This window comes from Acanthaster planci, linkage group LG08 (assembly GCF_054643075.1).
Source record: "Acanthaster planci isolate LZ-2023a linkage group LG08, COTS_SCS, whole genome shotgun sequence".
NCBI lineage: Eukaryota > Metazoa > Echinodermata > Asteroidea > Valvatida > Acanthasteridae > Acanthaster > Acanthaster planci.
In genome coordinates, this window is record NC_141784.1 from 18,047,000 (window position 1) to 18,065,150 (window position 18,151).

An 18,151-nucleotide genomic window follows, 5' to 3' on the forward strand; every position below is an offset into this window, starting at 1 on the left:
AATAGAAGCCGCTTTGATGCTGGGCAATGGAACCCAAGCAATAAGCACTTTTGTAATAGCTGTAAGCCTTATAATATGCAAGATAACTATGAACAAGGAAATGCCATCATCTGGGCCTGTGGAAAGGGTATTCCATGATAAACTGGGAGGTCGGTTTCAGCTGAATTTATTCTTTACTATTTACATCATTCTAAAACAAAAGGAACAATATCAAAAATTTGTGGTTAAAATTGATAATACACCTAACATTCAATTCCAAGTTTTCATAGTTGCCCCTCAAAGGAAGAAAACAATTTGATATTTAAAAAATAACAACTTAAGTAAGTCAACTTTGAGACTCACACAACGCCCGGTCCCTCGTACTTCTCCTTGTTCTTTCTCCGTCTCCTCAGGAAGAGAAGCAGGAGGAGAATGAGAGCAATGAGACAGAGGACGCCCCCGGCGATGCCCGCATAGAGGCCCCCGCCTTGGCCATCGCTGTTGTCTGTATGACCGCCTTTTCCCCCAGCTTTAACAAAATACCGGAACATCACTGGTTATTAACACTTTTTCAGAACATGAAATTTTGGTCCGACAACTGCCGTTTTTGACCACTTTGGGCATTTATTTGATCAAAAGCAACTGTGGTCCGGCAGAATGTCTGAAACAAATGCAGAGGTAAATATTGAAGTGCCCAAAGTAAAATCCTGTTGGTGTTTCTGCTGCGGCCTTTATGCTGAATTCGTCTGGCACCTGAACTATGAGAGTGTGTTCTCACATGTGTGACCTTGTTAAGTACATCTGATCAAAGTTGGCTGTGCTAGTTGTGCCAAACCACTTTTTGGGCCTAATTTTGTGTACTACTGTTTGCCATCTATGACCCAGTGGAATTTGTGCCCCGAGCCATGTTGGTCCCCCCTGTAACTTTGTGGCATTCACAGAAAACTAATTGTTTCTTCCTGGCACGGCAACACTCGAGTTGGTTTCAACCGTATAACAGTGTGATTACATAAATGAATACCTCCGAGTAGATGGACTCTGCTGCTAAGGATTTGAATTCGTATTGGAGCTAAATTTCTGTGCATTTTCAAGCATGAAAGAATCATCCTGAATCCTCCAAATGCCACTACTCAAGGTATTGCCTGCCTCTTATGCAGTTACAGTCGAGCACCGCTATACCGAACATTCGGCTGTACCGAACATCATTCTTGGCTCCCAATATCTTGTGCACAAAACCTACCGAACATTATGCAGTTGCAAATTAACCGAGATTCGCCACAGCATGCATCAGATATCAATCCTGAGTGGTAGCTTCACAAATTTTAGGATAAACTAAATATCAATTATGTAACTCGAGATTTAATAAAAATCAAAAATAATTAACAGATACATTTCTAGATATCTCAAATGTGAATGCAGCGGCAAAACATCACGAAAATAGCGAATCATAGCATCACAAGAGGTTGCACTTTAGTTACACAAGAGAGGGCACTATTCAACATGGCAACGAAACTTTCAGCAGTTAATTAATAATAATTAATACTGAACGACCACTGTACCGAATATTTAGTGTGGCCCCCGTCATGTTCATTATAGCAGTGTTCCACTGTATAGGCCTTGTCCAAAGTACTTAGTTTGGGCTTAGAATTACACACAAGTCTATGATAAGGTCCGCAGTCACTACCAATAGAATCAATTGTCAATTCAAGCCACAGCCCAAGTAATTTTGACACGGCCATAAGACTTCATTCTAGTCAGCCACACTGACTTGAAAGCAAGGTTAAGTCATCATGAGAGTAGAAATGAAAGCAATGAAATTAAAGTTTGTTACAAATTACCATCGGTCTACTCTGATTAATAATTCAAATTTTGTGATTAGGCATATATTAATAATGTTTTAATAAGTGAGGCTTGGAACGCAAAATAGTCTGGCACCATCCCGTTCAATAGTTGATACACAACGAGGATTCAGGGAACACGATTGCAAATGGCTTCCTTGTGAATAAGTTCTACAGTGGCTCAGCTCTGACCCTTCTCAAACCAAAATTCTTCGAAACCTCCCTTCAGTTTTCCGAGGACTTTTTCAGGAGGATCACCCAGTCAGAATTAAAAGTGGGCAGAGAGGGGAAAAACTGAGCCTTACCGTTTGCCTATTTTATGTGTAGCTGCTCTTTCTAACAGCACTTAGGGGAAATACTTGGATTAACTGTCTTGCACGAGGACAAGAGAAGTACATGATCTCACCTTTAAGACAGTCGGGTCCATATTCTTTGGGATTGGTGCAGACACAACCATTGATGCTGTCACATGCAAAGTTTTCGTTAGCGCAGCTGCATTTCTGGAGGCAATTCTTTCCATAATAACCTGCGCTGCATGCTGTTAGAAAAAAATTAATGGCAACTGATGTCAATTAATTTTTTAAAGATCAGGTTACGTCACACTGCGCTCAGGAATGAAAACATGTATTCATTATCATGCAAGCAGAACATAGGAGGGTGGTTAGTACAACATGGGGTTAAAACGGGCTTTAATTTGACGGGAGTGATAATATTTTGAGAAACATATTATGATATTTCCATTAGAACTTTGTGAGAAAATAAACGGAGGTGTTATCAGGTTAGAAATCGTATGGGCCACATTACAAAAGAAACTTGTTTATCAGCACTACATCAATCTAATATATGAGGAGATATGGATATTATGGCTGGCACGCCGTTAAGAAAAGTGATCATAAGCCTACAATATGATCTCCAATGTCAGGACTTAAAGGTACATGTGAACAGTCTCCTCACTTTTCTCACAGCTGGCACCTCCATACCCAGCGGGACATTCACAGGCTCCAGTCACATGATCACAGGGCGCCCCCAACTGGCAGGTGCACGCTTGCAGGCAGTCCACTCCAAACTGTCCTAACGGACATCCTGGGAATAGAGATTTCCGCAAATGCAAAATGCAACAAAGAGAACGAAACTCGCATGGGTCTCAAACCTGGTGGGCCCTGGCTCCTAAAAGCATCACATGAATTCATCTCGAGTCAATCTACGCTTTTACTCAGCATGGCTACTAACTCTGATGTGTATTGTGCAACATTGACTGTCTTTTTCAATGTTGTAATCTAGAGCCAACTTCACCGTGAAGTATTTAAGTGATTATGAGGCAAGAGAGCTGAAGAGCTGGGCACTCAGTGGTACATGTACAAAGATTAAACTAAATAAACAAAAGGACAATTTCAGACCAACAATAAAAGTTGTCCACGTTCTCTAGTTTTGGTCACACATAACCCACTTCAATATTTACATAAAGATGAACACAGAACTTGACTGGAGTGGGATTTGAAACTGTGACCTCTGGAACGCTGTACCAGTGCTCTACCAACTGAGCTATCCAGCCCTACTTCCCAGGTTGTATCGTGTTACTGGGGAGTGATCCCTGGCTACATGGTGTTTCAGGTTTAATGGCTTTTGGCTAGCACCCCCGAACAAAGATATTGACAAATGGGAAGAGCCACCAAAGTAGGGCTTGGAAAAGTCAGTTGGTAGAGCACTGGTACGTTGTTCCAGAGGTCGCAGGTTCAAATCTGCTCCAGTCAATTTCTTTGTTCATCTTTATAATCATTTATAAGCACCTAGTCAGTTTCCCTATATAGTTTCTTTCACTTCAATATTTGGCAGTGAATTTGGGATTGGAAAAGTACTTGACAAAAACACTGGTCTTTTGTTTTACTCCTTAGACCCATAAGACACAACGAGCAACTCATTTCAAAACAAAACGAAATGAGCCAAATGAACTGATATCTCGTTGAGGATGATGACTCACTTTCTGTGCACTTGGTACCCAGCCATCCCGGCCCACACTGGCATTGTCCATCAAAGGGGCTGCAGGACGCACCGTTGTGACAGTCACAGTTGAGCTGGCAGGCCATTCCGTACTGCCCCTGGCTGCAGACTGTTTCATCAAGAGTCAAGGGGAAATGACAGACAATGTTTGAATGATTATGGCCGGGTTCGATTGGCAGTCCACTCTGCCTGGTACCTAGGTTTACCAGGGAAAAATTGACCAGTGCACAACAAATGACTGCTGATCGAACCTAGCCTGTGCTGACAGATAGCTGCCAAATGGGGGGGGGATTGTTAACTTTGGAATGTAGCACCCTCAAAGGTCTCGGTAATATTTGGGTGTTACGTGTATTCTGATCGAATTTGGTCAAAAAAAAACTTCAAATAAAAACTTTGAACATCGGTAACCATTTTTGAAAGCCAATTCATTTGTAATATGTAACACAGTATACCACGCAATCTATTGGCATGACACTTTAATATTGGCTTGTGCCTTTCACTAACTGGACACCATTCTCTAACTTTTTTCTGTAATGGATGCAATTTTCAGTACGAGAAATTTTCTTCCAGAAGAGTTTGTGGCTTACAATTGCCCTTTTGCAATACTATTTCAGTCATGAAACACAATGTCACATCCCTTCTTTTTTTTGTACAACATTTTTCTATCACTCATAAGATCTAGTTTAAAGTCCAGAATTTTCTGCTTTCTGAAAGTCAAATTCTGCTTTCTAAATTTTCATACAATGCTACATGTATGCGACATGTACTGTACATACGTACTGTAGGCCTACATTTACTGAAAATCTAGACAGGTATCTTTGGCATAATGATACATGTAGGGCCTACACCACCATGTCACTGTAATCTTGGTCTGGTCCCTGTCCCTATTGATTTACTCATAAGCCGTGAGATGTCTTGGCACTATGTAGGGAACGGGGACCAGTGTGATTTCCGCGGTGGAGAGCCGGAGGAAATCAATACCGATTTCTGCGATATCGCAAAGGAAAAACAGGAGGGGAAATGCTACCAAATGTTACTTTCAAAGTGAGTTAAACACTGAAATGACTTGTCATTCCTAAGTCGGGTTCATATTTATTTGATTAATGAATTTTTTTACTGAGAATTGCCCTTTCCACTTTCTACCCCAAAATCTGTGATTTTTGCGGATTTTCCGCAACACAGAAAGCTCTGGACTTTAATCTGGTTTTTTTATCACGTAGACTGTAAAGACCCAGTACTTACATTCATCACAGTGCTGTCCTCTATAGCCAACCTTACATTCACAGTAACCGTTATCTGGACTGCATACTTTGGTGTTGGTTGTATTACACCTGCAGGTCTCGTTACAATTAAGTCCGTAACTGTCACGTGAGCATCCTTTGAAAGAAGGACAGACCACAGACAAAATTAGTAACTTTCATCCTATCATCGCCGACTGCCCGCCTTAAAGTTGACAAGACGCAATACCCCTGCTGTGACCTCTGGCAAATTTGGTCACAGAATCCAATTTAATCACCATAGGGCTTTCGTTTTTCAACTCTTTACAGTGGGAAATTCTTTTTATCTTTGTTGCCAGCTGGAAGCAACAATTAGCCTGCTGCTGACTGGCCGTAGCCGGAAAATCGGCATAAATGCATGCATAATTAATCACTGGATTTGCCTGCATACTTAGACCTTGGCTGACTGGTTTATTGGGAGCCGAGTTCGGACAAGAAAGGTATTTTAGTGGCTTTTTAGTGAAGATGATCACTGTGAGCACTGGATGTGGGGCATACATCCTGCCCAAGAAAGCAACTATTGCTTAAGTTCAGAATGCACTCAGGGGCGTGGTGCCTCCGCAGTCATTGGAATCTCCTGGAATTAATCTGTTTGTTAATTACGTCTGCACAGATGATCAGTGTATGTGGTGTGGCTGGTCTAATATTTATATTTTAATCATTCACGTTGCTGAATTGTTTAACGGGAAGCCTCAGAAAATGAGCTGGTAAAAGTGATCTCAGCAGCAGGATGTGAATAGCACATGGTAGTCTATTTTCAAGCTCTGTGCCTGCAGATGTTGTTAATTAAAACTGTTGCCATGATTGCCTTGATTAGAAGGCTACCATTCCAGCAGCTGACCGTGCTAACCCTGTCATGATGACAACTGTGAGAGCTTCCACTGAAAATTCTTCAAATGTGCTGAACTCACTTTCAGTGCATCTCAGACCGGTCCAGCCCGCTGCGCACTTGCACTCTCCGTCGTACGCCTCACAGGTTGCGCCGTTCTCACAGGAGCAGGTGAAGATGCAATCTAGGCCGTACTTGTCAGCTGGACAAGCTATTTCATGATAAAAATGAAGACAATGGTCCCTTGAAAAAGTCCCCCTTTTCCTGAAAGCACTAAGCTGGCCGATTATGCACTGCAGTGAGAAGGTGGTTTCATTCACCTACCGCCCAAATGATGTGACCCTCACAGATGAGTCTTCAAGATAACATCAAGTGGTTACAGTACCCATCCATGTTATTGCTGCCAATACTGATAACATTCCACTTCCTTCATTAAAACCACTGTCCGATGGCCAATGCCAGCAATCAAAGTCACCCTTTTTTCAATAGTGACCATCAGTACCATATGAATATTCATGTACCCGTAGTTGAGAATATAAAATAGGAAAACATACACTCCAAATATCCAGAAATAGAAAAGAAAGATTTCTCCACATTGTGAAACACAAAATTTATTGTAAACAAATAAAAGCACTGAATTAGTGACTAATTTTCCTCTCAAGATCTTGCTAATCATCTTGCTTTGAAATGCTCGAATTGCGGTAACCCTTTTACTTACGCATACTGCAGTCCACACCAGTGAATCCAGGGTAACATTGGCATGTACCATCCACGGGGTTACAAGTGGCATTATTCTTACACGAGCAGATCTCCATGCACTCTATTCCGTAGTGACCACTCTCGCACACTGTTGAAATGAATAACATGAAGTGTGGCAAGTCCCAAGACCAAAATTTCACACCTCTCCAAAATCACTGACAATCATCTTCGAGCACATCTACAAACTGTGGACCCCCTACTGCAAACTGCAGACCCCCTACTGTAAACTTCAGACCCCCTACTGCAAACTGTGGACCCCCTACTGCAAACTGCTGACCCCCTACTGCAAACTGTGGACCCCCTACTGCAAACTGCTGACCCCCTACTGCAAACTGCTGACCCCCTACTGCAAACTGCAGACCCCTACTGTAAACTTCAGACCCCCTACTGCAAACTGTGGACCCCCTACTGCAATCCGTGGACCCCTACTGCAAACTGCAGACCCCCTACTGCAAACTGCAGACCCCCTACTGCAAACTGCCGACCCCCTACTGCAAACTGCTGACCCCCGACTGCAAACTGTGGACCCCCTACTGCAAACTGCGGACCCCCTACTGCAAACTGCAGACCCCCTACTGCAAACTGCTGACCCCCTACTGCAAACTGTGGACCCCCGACTGCAAACTGTGGACCCCTATTGTTCCTCTTTTATTCTGACTTTTGTAGGAGGGCCTCCCATGTGCTTTATACAGGATCATCAGTCATGAAAATTGAGTCACTAGAGAATCATAAAAGTCCTGAAATCAGTTTCCATGGGAACTCTTCTTGATTTGAAGACACCTTCTTCAGTATCTGGTATTTTTTCAGGGTGATTTGCATGATGAGAAAAATCTCTCCACTTAAAGATTTTGGGCACCTTTCAAAAGATTGTGAAAGAATCTCTATTACACTCCATTTTACTTCTTTCATCCTGCCTACACATATCGACTGACCGACATATGGACTGACCGACATATCAACTGAGCCACTCACCTTGGTCACAGTTGTTGCCCTTGTAACCGGCGGCGCACACGCAGGTCCCGTCCACAGGGTGGCAAGAGTTGCTGTTGGGGCAAGCGGGGCAGCCGTGCATGCAATTTGGACCATAGGTCCCTTGCGGACAAGCTGTGGTGAGAATGAGGAGATCGGGGAGTCCAATCTTGATCATGGAATCAATCTTGCATGTTAAAAACTCCATCAATCAATTTGCCAATTTTCAAAGTCCCTTAATCTGGAAAAGCGGTTGATAGGGATATCCTTTATTAACAAATACCTGACAACTCGTCAAGTTCACGATCACAGAACTTCCTGTTAAGGGTCGTTCCTACTGATAATAAACAAAGGCAGATTCTGTCTCTTGATTGGTCAAGAGCTGCATTGGTCACATGGCATTTACTATTTTCTACTATCACAGGGAGCACGGTTAGCTATAAATATACACCAGGAATCAACCTCTGGCTAACCAGTAATCTTTTATCTTCTTTGGGAGACAACTTACAGCCCTGGCAACTGGGCCCAGTGAACCCAGGCTGGCATTCGCACGATCCGTCCTGCACAGAGCAGGACCCGCTGTTCATGCAGTTGCACGTCTCGTTACAGAACGTGCCCCAGGTTCCCAGGGGGCACAGGCTGTCACAGTGTACACCTGGAGATAAGCAAACGCACAACACAGGAGGCAGAATATCAACGTATTATGTCTTGTCTTTGTGATGATGTTTGTTCCATACAGATGGGCATGCATCTGTAAAACACAGGAAAAAAGGAACTTCAAAGCTGTACACAACTGAGTACATTACTTTTTAATTTGTAATGGCATAGGTAGAATGTAAAAACAGAAAAAATCAAATACAGAAAATTTGAAGGTTGTTGACTCTAAAAGAGCCACGGGCAGGGCAGCAGAATTCCCTCACCCCTCATCTGTGAAATGGGGTAGTGTTGACAATTTGGGGTTCTACATCTCATTTTAATTTCTTTTTCAATATGGCTTAAAAAGTTTAGATATAATACATCACAACTTTTAAATGATTCCTTTGCATAATTAATATCATTAATCATCATCCTGTAATTGGCGTTATATGCGCTGTTGGATAATCAGATATAAATACATTAATTAATTTGTGATGAACTTTTATTTCATTGCTTTCATTTTTATTCTCTAGTTCCCATAATAAAAAGGTTATAACCTCGTATTCAATTCAATATGGCCGACTTGTAAATAAGGCCAATTACTTGGCTGTAGCAATCAACTGACCTAAAACATAATGACATCAGGCTTTGTTTGCAAGTGCGCTTTGCTAGGGCAGTGAGGTGGGACCTAAACTTAACCCAAAGCATGACACCATTATGCTTTTTGGTCTACGGCATACAGGTCTACTGAAAAACCTGCCATGAAAAGGGCCCCAGAGTGTTCCTACAGGTGAAAAATCGTGCCCAAATACCGGTCAATGAGAGATGTACAACTCTGTTAACTGTTGGAGGTATTGTTGCGTATAGAGTTACACTCTCCCAAGCCACAGCTGTTTATAGAGAGAGTTGCGACATGGGTGTCTCAACTGTTGGAACCAACATGGTGGATTATGCGTCGGTGTACATGGACAATGAGCCAACGATTGCTGGCTGCTGTACTGCACACATAAAGAGCAGCCATGTTGGTTCCAACAGCCTAAAGTTGTCATAACTCTCTCTATATACGGCTCTGTCCCAAGCTAATTTATAATGTTACATGCTCGTGTGCTTGGTTTGAAAAACAGGGAATGATCCTTTCTTAACTGAAGTTGCAGATCAAAATAACCTTCCCACGGTGACAAAGCGACTGACAAATTGCGAGCGACTGGCGCCACTTGACATCGTTTAAAAATCAGACCAGTTCTTGTGACAAACCTGAGTAGGAGCTGATACACTGGCATTTTCCGGTGCGGCTGTTACACCCAACAGAGTTCATCGGTTCACAGAAGCCGCAAGTGTGCACGCAATTCACACCATATTGCTCAGCCTGCAGAGAAGTGAGAACATCAAATATTCAGTGAGGGAATCAACATGCACTTGGTGGGCCATAACCGTTCGTTTACGACCAGATCAGAAGAATGGACCCTGATAATGGCCAATACCACCAGGGTGAGAGATGCAGTCAATGTCCATTCTCCTGAGCCGGTCTTAAATGATAAAAATTTTTTGAATTTCCAATGCTTTTGTTGAGCAATGTTAGACCTTATTTTCAAGCAATCCTCTAGCCATGCTATGGTATGTGCCTCTCGCAAGTACATGTGGTCTGTCCTAGTGCAAACTGCAGCGTCGACCATTATGGACTCCTTTTTCTCTGAAGACAATGAAAGTTGTGCGATGCTGTTATCTTGTACAAAGTTGGTTGGTTAGCTTTAGTTCTTTTTCTTTATGAATTCTATTCCTATCATCTGCAGACCCCATTTGGGAAAAAGTGAGTCAGTGTTGTTACATGGGCATTTCCATCGCTGTTCAACAGTGTCCTCCATCCATGGCTACGTTCAGAGGGCATTTTAGCTAAAACTGTAGAAGTTAAAAGACTTTCAAAAATACACAGAATCAGCTGCACTGCTGAAACGGTGATTTCAACCACTTTGGAGGGTGGGTTTCGCACAAGACCAAAACAATACAGAAAAGATAGACCGAATCAAGTTAAGAGAGTGTTTGAAGGAAATTTAAATGTGACTGAAGTAACCCTGTGACTGGCCGAGTTGCACTTGTCTCCCAACAAGTTCATAAGGTAGCCATCAAGCTCCAAATCTGGCCAGCAAGCTTATAACATTTTTGGCGTTACATTTACACTTCAGAGGAGTTTTACGCAACATAATTTTGATGAAAACTCCTGTCCATAACTGTCTGTAATTGCTTCTACCATTCCAAACATGGCAAAAAGAAACACTAGATTATTGGCAAGGCCATTGAGTGAGCCAGGAATCGCCACCCCTAATTTCAACATTTCTGTCGGTTCCAACCAAGTGTAAAATTTACACCTCGGAGAAAACTGTAAACATATCACCTACATCCGTGGTCATGTGATGGAAACTTTGAACCAATCAGCTCGCCTGTATCTGAATTTAAATACTGAGATCAAAAACTATTGTCTGACTTGCCTGGCAAACCAGAGAGCAGTCTTCTCCCGTCCATCCCGGTGGGCATTCGCACTGGCCCGTGACGTGGTGGCAGAGTGCCCCGTTGGCGCAGGGGCAAGGCATGTTACATCCCACGCCGTAAAAGCCTGCATTGCAAGGAATGTTGCATCTCAACCCTTGCCAACCTGCAAAGGAATGCAAGAGTTACCATGGTAACAAACCTATCCTTTGGAGCACTTTGTTGACATTATTATATGATCTCAGAATACCTGAGATGCAACATAAATTCCACACAGATTTTTGAAAACATGGTTACAAACACTTCATTTTTATATTTCTTTGGTCCTCGCAATGTATTTAAAAAACACAGAATAGTTCTACATGTCATAAAGTCCACCGACCTTGGAATACAAAAAAAGAAAAACCTGTACAGTTTCACATGCTTTTTCTTTTGCTCTGTCCACATAGTGCACTGACCCGAAATGAATATAAAGCGAATGTTACCAAGTCCACTAATCATTTGATGGTCCAAGTCAGTTCGTTCTCAGATATACATTTGTAAAAAAAAAAAAACATAAAAGTTATGTGTCCAACGGAGTACAAATGCTTTCCATAAAGGACTATCCAATGGCTAATGGCAGAGTGACAACAGAGCGTGATGTGTTCAATCTGTTTGATAGTATTTATTAACTTACCGTTACTACAGACGCAGCTGCCGTCCACATTATCACATTTTGCACTGTTTTCGCAGTCGCAGACGCCAGCACAGCCACTTCCATAATAACCAATCGGACAAGAGTCGTTACACCTGAGTAAACAAATAAAAAATAAACAAATACACATTTTTTCGTTAATTCTTTCAATTTTTTTTACAACTAGTGTCTTAATGTTTGTGATTATTGTTTGACAATTGTGGTTTTTAAAACTTTATTTCTTTCTATGTACACGTAATCATATTTGGAAATTCATATTTGATTGTTCATCTTCACCCCAGGACCCCGGGAAAGACCACGAGAATATCATGAATTGGCTATCTTGGTAAAATATCAGAAATAAATAATAAATAAATATACACGTACACGTATGTCACAATGAGAATTTTTATTTTTAATAATTAAGACAGGATTCAGGACTCTCTTGTTAATTAATACAACACCATTTACAGCCTGGTGCTTGGCAACATGAACATGAGAAGAACCCAGAATGTTACCAAAGGTTAACGGAAATTAAGTACAGCTCCCAGCACAAGTTTATACACACACTTGGAATGAAAGAGTTTCATTTCAGTTTTAAAGATTTAACCTTTTCCTGGTGAGTTGGCCTATTCTTTTGTTGCAGCTGATAGATCAGAAACATGTCCTCATAGCATGTTAACATAAATAAAGCAGGTCGACTGATCAGATACAGAGAGGAAAAGTTGCCAAGATTAATGTCGTAAAACTTGCTATGAAATACTTTCAGTCCAAGTGTATATGGGTGATTCTATAAATTAGAGGTCCAGCTTGGGGCCATTTTGGTGTTCTGTTACGGGTGAAACCATTCAACTTTTCAGGATGGAACTAATACTAGTACTGTTCACATTCTGTAGATCAAACAGGATTACATTGTTTATGACCTGTACAATATACAGTTCAATCTGCACAATGTTTGATAATGTGGTTACAATTTTACATGAAGAAAAGTTGAATGACTTCACGTGTAACAGGACACCAAAATGGCCCCAAGTTGGACCCCTAATTTATAGAATCACCCATATGTTCACGTACCTAAACTTTCCACAACAACCGTGTGTTTTCTTTTAATTGTGAGGCAGTGTCCCGTGATCTGATTTGAAATGATGTGTTCATTTTAGTGAAAATAGAAAGTGTCTCATGACTACAAGTGACCACACTGCATTTGCCAGAAAGGATCCTGAATTCCCTTAAACCTGATGGGTGATGACGGGGTTGAAAACTCTCTGAACTGGGAATATGGAAAATCTAGTCCCATGTGTGAGGTGATCAGCTGGGGCTACCCCCGTACCCTGACTGGCCCCACATGGAAAGGATGATTTCTTTTGTTGGAAAGTCTGGGATCCAGCTATGGGAATTAATGTCCGGTGCAATGCCAGTACCCAGCCCGGGCAAGTGCCCATCAAAGCACATCTCAGGCGCGTGTTGAAAAAGCTCTTTTTCTTTCCCACATTTGGGAGCGTGAAGTGTACAGTGATTCACAGGCAACAAGCCAGACACAATTCTGCATGCCTGCAGCAAACATGAGATACATGTAAAATCAATGAACGCAGCACTTTTGAACACTGCTTTCACCTTCTCCCAGAGCTTTTGTTAAAAACCATCCATCACAAATCTGACGTCAGCAAAAAAGTCAGCAAAATCCGGTTCTACCAAAACAAAAACAAAAAAAACCTTTACACGCTCAAAATCCCTTCAGGGAATATATGTATGTTTCCCAAATAAAGGTGCACAAATTATCATTTCAATGGTGACGGGGTTTCCCTTTGCAAACTAATTTTATAAAAACAAAGTTTTTTAAATTCGACAAGGGAAGCAAAAACGTTTGGTCGGAACCATGGTAAAACTAACAACAGCCTTCTAAAGCCTTTGAAAATCTATTCACTCGAAACAAATTCAGTTGTGCAAGGCCAAACTGATCACCAGAAATATCCTGTTTATTGTGTACTCAATCAAGTGAAAAAACCCTGTGCATGTACATGTATTTGTTCATTCACTGAATAAAGAATACACAATCAGGAGCTGCAGGTATACATCATCAACACGCACCTGCAGACACTGCATGTTACGTACACAAGAACGAGTCTGAGTGCACAAAATGGAGGAAGTTTTTGTACTATTCTTGTTACTTTTCAAGGACTGTAAAGTTTTATAAGGTGAAAGTTACATGTACATGTACATTTGTTGAAGTTTATCTCAATACGTCAAAATTTACAGTAAAATTTACAAATTTACTGTGTACATGTTCCCAACAAGTTGCTTCATACAAATGTTAGACCCAGCAAGATATGAGATTGAGGGGTACCCTCCCAGTTGTCCAGTTCCTGAACACACCCCTGAGTACTGTTACCTCACACATCCCCCCGGGATGTCTGTAAAGAATTCCTGAGATTCCGATCAAGCAGTGACCAGCACAAAGGTAGGGAGGTGCTCTCTGTCCCATATCTTGCTTCATATGACAAATGTTCACGTAACAATTGCATGCAAACGTTAAAAGAAACAATGAACAGCAAGGAAAAAACTAGTATCGCGAGGATATTGTTGCACACGGATTGAAGGAACCTCGGTTTATTTGTTCAGAGTAGGACTGGGAAGTTCTTGAGGAAGTCTAATTCTCACAAATTGTTTCCTGTTGGCTGGGTCTGCTCGGCTCGGGTTATGACTTTTCCACGACCAGACAAAGACATGTCTGGAGAGAAAAGTCGCATGTCAGGGGGTGGGCGGGTGTCTGATGGGTGGGGCTGGCTGGAAAACCTAGACTGGACACCTGGCTCAATATGTATATATACAGGCAAGCTTTCTCAGAAGGCTTAGCTTGCTACATTTATGCGCCAGAACTCTCTGACAATTCTGCCTTCTTTAAGGTCTGGTTGGCCTTGATCTCACAATATGTAATGCTGATGCATTAAAAGACACAGACTGTCCAATCAAAACTCTCTTTTTGCCGACACCAAACCATTTCTACATTATTTCAAAGCATATGAAGCATTCATGGAGCAAGTTTGGTCAACTTACAAGACTCCTTGATATCCAGGGGAGCAGGCACAGGATCCGTCGACTCGGTTGCATCGTGCGCCATTCTGACACTGGCATATCTCATAGCAGCCCGCGCCGTAGAAACCGTGAGGGCAGCCGTACTCGCAGTTGGTACCAATGAAACCATCTCTGCAGAAGCACTGGCCCGTCAAACCATGACATCTGGAAAAATTTATTGGAAAAACGATACCTTTTCTAATGTAACGCACAAAAAAAGCCTTGTGAAAATTACTCGGTTCGTGTGCAAGAAATTGAGTGGGCAATATGCTCAGTGAGAGAGCCATGAAATTCTCACCCAATTGAGTGTGTCCTGATGCAGCCACAGTCTCTGGAACAGTTGGTGTCGTAGCGCCACTGTGGGCAAACTGTGGGCAAAAGAAATTAGTGAAGGTAAAATATTTTGGCCGTGACATTCATGCTCAAATTGTCCACCACATTCATTACCTACATAATTTTTATTTAGGAAAAAGGCTGATCTGGAAATAGTCAGCTGTAAAAGTTTCCACGGTGTGCAAATGTCCACTTTAGCACAGAAGATGAGGGAGACTCTGAACTCATTGCTACCAGCAGCTCTCAAAACATTTTGGACAAAGAACGTCACGTTGAATTTGAGAGTCAACTTACTGCTCTGATCGCAGGTTGTGCCTGTGAAGCCAGGAGGGCAGCTGTGAAAACAGACAGAGAATGATCAGTAATAAATCCAAGATATCAAGTCCAATAAATTCATGATGGTGAAGTCATTTGTGATTGCTTTTTCATTTCCTGGAGGGTGTGTATCCATAGAAGCATTTATGATTAAGAGAAGTTACATAGAAAATCTAACTTCTGTGACAGCAGCAGCAGCGACAACAGATAAATATATTAAAAGCAATAACATGAACCATCCGGAATGAACAACAGCAGACTGCAGCAACGCTTACTGGAAACAGCTGCCGAAAAAAGCCTGGCAGCAACAACAGTAAAAAACTCCAAAAACTCAACAGCAGCAGTTGCCTACAAGTAGCCGCTAGAGGCGACATCCTCAAAAAGCCAGACAGGAGCAGGACTCACCTGCAGCTGCCGTCGACGTTGGAGCAGGTCCCGCCGTTCTGACACTGACACCTGTCCCTACACTGCTGGCCGTAGTAGCCGTACTGGCACTGCATCTCGCACCGGTCCCCGATGAAACCGGCGCGGCACAGGCAGGAGCCCGAGACCGATTGGCATGGCGACTCGTTGTAGCACTGGCATAACTGCGCACAGTCCTTGCCGTAGGTGCCACTGGGGCAAACCTGTGCGCACACCTCTCCCTGAAACAAGGGTCCATGCAACAAAGTATCTTCTATTACAACAAACTTTTAAAATGCACCTTCGTGTTTCAAATTAGCCTTATTAACATTTTTTTTGCCCAATCAAAAAGGTGCTCGGGTGACTTTTGGTGTTTAAACTGATGTCAATTTACACATTCATGAACAAAATAAGTGATGTCAACCAAGCTCAACGTTGCAAAGATTTATTCAAAAAAAAAGCTGGAAACCTGATATTTTTGCTGTCCTGCATGCACATTGTACATCACCCTTTCTTTGGCAATTTGTTGTTGTGTACAAGTAAGTACATGGTAATATCCTACCAACCCTTTCGCAGAAAAGCTCCTAATGAGCAATTTTTGGATACACAACAAAAAACAGACAAAATAAACACTGTCTTCCCTGAGTGACATCACAGCAACAGCGACCCCAGTTGTCCAGAAAAGCACGAACAAATTTGAGTGTTAAAAAAGTTCACTTCTCAAAGACTTAACCCTTTGTATTTCATTAAACTACAATACTGGCTAACAGTGCCAACTTTAAAGTAAGTTCAACAGCATCTTAAAGCAGCTGAAAGAATCTCTTTAATGAGCAGTTACAGCTAGGGCCGTGTCCGAAACGGGCTTCCAGAGCTACGACTAGGTCTATTGTCTATGTGTCTCTGCACATCTCCAATGGAGGGAAGGCCTAGACCTAGCTCTAAACAGATTTGGATGCAGCCTAGGTTTTGCCTTGAATAAATTACGAGATCACATGAGCTTCGATCATGAGCAAGGATCTACCAAAGTCATCTCTTAAGCCCTGGCCTCGTGCCAGATGTTGCTGAACCCGGAACCATTTTAAGGCTTTTTTGTTTATGCTTAAAAACTCTCTCGGAACTCCTGCTGGGTATGAACTTGCATGACAGGACTCAAAACCCCTGAAGTAGAAAATGGAGAGGCAGGCTGTGTCTAAAGTTATGGCTTTGGCTGGAACAGACATGCATGCCCATGGCAGCCAATGGCTAGCTGCTTCAAGTACATCCAGTTGTATGTGTGGTACTCATAGCCACAGCCAGTTAGTTCAAACACGGAAGTTTGGAAATGAAATTTGGAAAAGTCAGGGCCGTGAAAGGAAAAAGAGCTAGAGCACGAGGTCAAAGATGGCAATGAATCTCAGTTGGGAAATCTACTAGCCGACAGATCTGATGTGTTCTTTGCACAGAGAACTTCAGTCAAGCATTGAGATGTACATGTGAATGAATTCGCCAAGCACCATTTACTGACTGACAACAACATGTGATCCCCCCAAATCTCACAGTGAAACCGGCAGGGCAGTCACACGCCCCCGTCCTCGCATCGCAGACTCCTTCGTTCTGACACTGGCACACCATGGAGCAGTTCACTCCATGAGTTCCCACTGGGCAAAGGTTCTCGCACCTGCGAAGATGAGGAAATTTCTGTAATTTTGTGGACGTGAGGAAAACACAAATGTATTTCTTTACTTGTACCAACCAATGCACATTGATCAAAGTTAATGACACGAGCATATTTTTTATGTGTGTGATATCTGGCTCCACGGCTTCAGACCAGCATCACTTGACCAAACTCATGAACAAAATTAACAAACAAAAATTGAAAACTGGAAGTACAGACTTACAGTAGAGAGCTGAATTCAAATTCTGAAAAGCGATGATCAGGAATAAACGAAAATCTGATCTACCATTACACCCAACAAAACCTGTTGATAAGCAACTTCCAACTCAGTAAATATTCCATATTATGTCAACAAATCAACCAAAAAACAAACATTAATAAACAACATCTAGTGGCTGGACAATATTTTTAAGAAACGACAGTTACGAACCTGTTCCAGCATTTTGTCCTCAGAATGACTTCAACGATGTTTTTAATTAAGATGATGAAAAGACAAGTACCTGTGTGGTTTGGGTATTTTGAAAGATTTCTTGCACATGACCACTGGTCAGTTTTGGTCACTGAAGACTTACAATGCTCCTTGGTAGCCAACTGCACACTGACAGGCACCAGTCACATGATGACAAGTCCCTCCGTTCATACAGCGGCACATCTGACTACAATCGGGACCGAAATTCCCAATCGGGCAAGGATGTTCACAGTTACTACCTGATGAAAGAGGAAGACAATAGGTATGCGCTGAATTTAAAAACTAACAAAGCTGGGCTCCCACAGAAATCTGAGCACCAAATGCCACGATTCTTCCAGGGCTAAAATATGACCATTTCCATGACATTTGGTTTAATTTCAATGAAAACTATTTCAAGGATTTTCCACGACCCCGGAAACCCTGCCTGGATTCTTTCACCTATTACCCAAATGATGTGACCCTCACAG

General features: G+C 42.1%; 1 protein-coding gene across 8 annotated transcripts in view; it reads right to left on the minus strand.

Annotated features, from left to right (window-relative positions):
- Nucleotides 1-18,151, minus strand: part of LOC110984526 (uncharacterized) — a 47,776-nt gene that overhangs the window by 9,062 nt on the left and 20,563 nt on the right. For 7 of the 8 annotated variants that reach the window (XM_022244802.2, XM_022244806.2, XM_022244799.2 and 4 more), the window contains 18 exons: nt 17,788-17,923; nt 17,098-17,218; nt 15,565-15,803; nt 15,139-15,179; nt 14,810-14,879; nt 14,494-14,676; nt 11,443-11,555; nt 10,769-10,932; nt 9,540-9,651; nt 8,158-8,304; nt 7,653-7,784; nt 6,640-6,768; nt 6,004-6,132; nt 5,058-5,192; nt 3,796-3,924; nt 2,772-2,900; nt 2,224-2,355; nt 343-508 (listed from right to left, as the gene is read on the minus strand). In XM_022244802.2, the coding sequence (XP_022100494.2) occupies nt 343-508; nt 2,224-2,355; nt 2,772-2,900; nt 3,796-3,924; nt 5,058-5,192; nt 6,004-6,132; nt 6,640-6,768; nt 7,653-7,784; nt 8,158-8,304; nt 9,540-9,651; nt 10,769-10,932; nt 11,443-11,555; nt 14,494-14,676; nt 14,810-14,879; nt 15,139-15,179; nt 15,565-15,803; nt 17,098-17,218; nt 17,788-17,923 (2,407 nt within the window). The remainder of the gene's footprint in view (nt 1-342; nt 509-2,223; nt 2,356-2,771; nt 2,901-3,795; nt 3,925-5,057; nt 5,193-6,003; nt 6,133-6,639; nt 6,769-7,652; nt 7,785-8,157; nt 8,305-9,539; nt 9,652-10,768; nt 10,933-11,442; nt 11,556-14,493; nt 14,677-14,809; nt 14,880-15,138; nt 15,180-15,564; nt 15,804-17,097; nt 17,219-17,787; nt 17,924-18,151) is intronic. The other variant, XM_022244807.2, reaches the window with a different exon arrangement.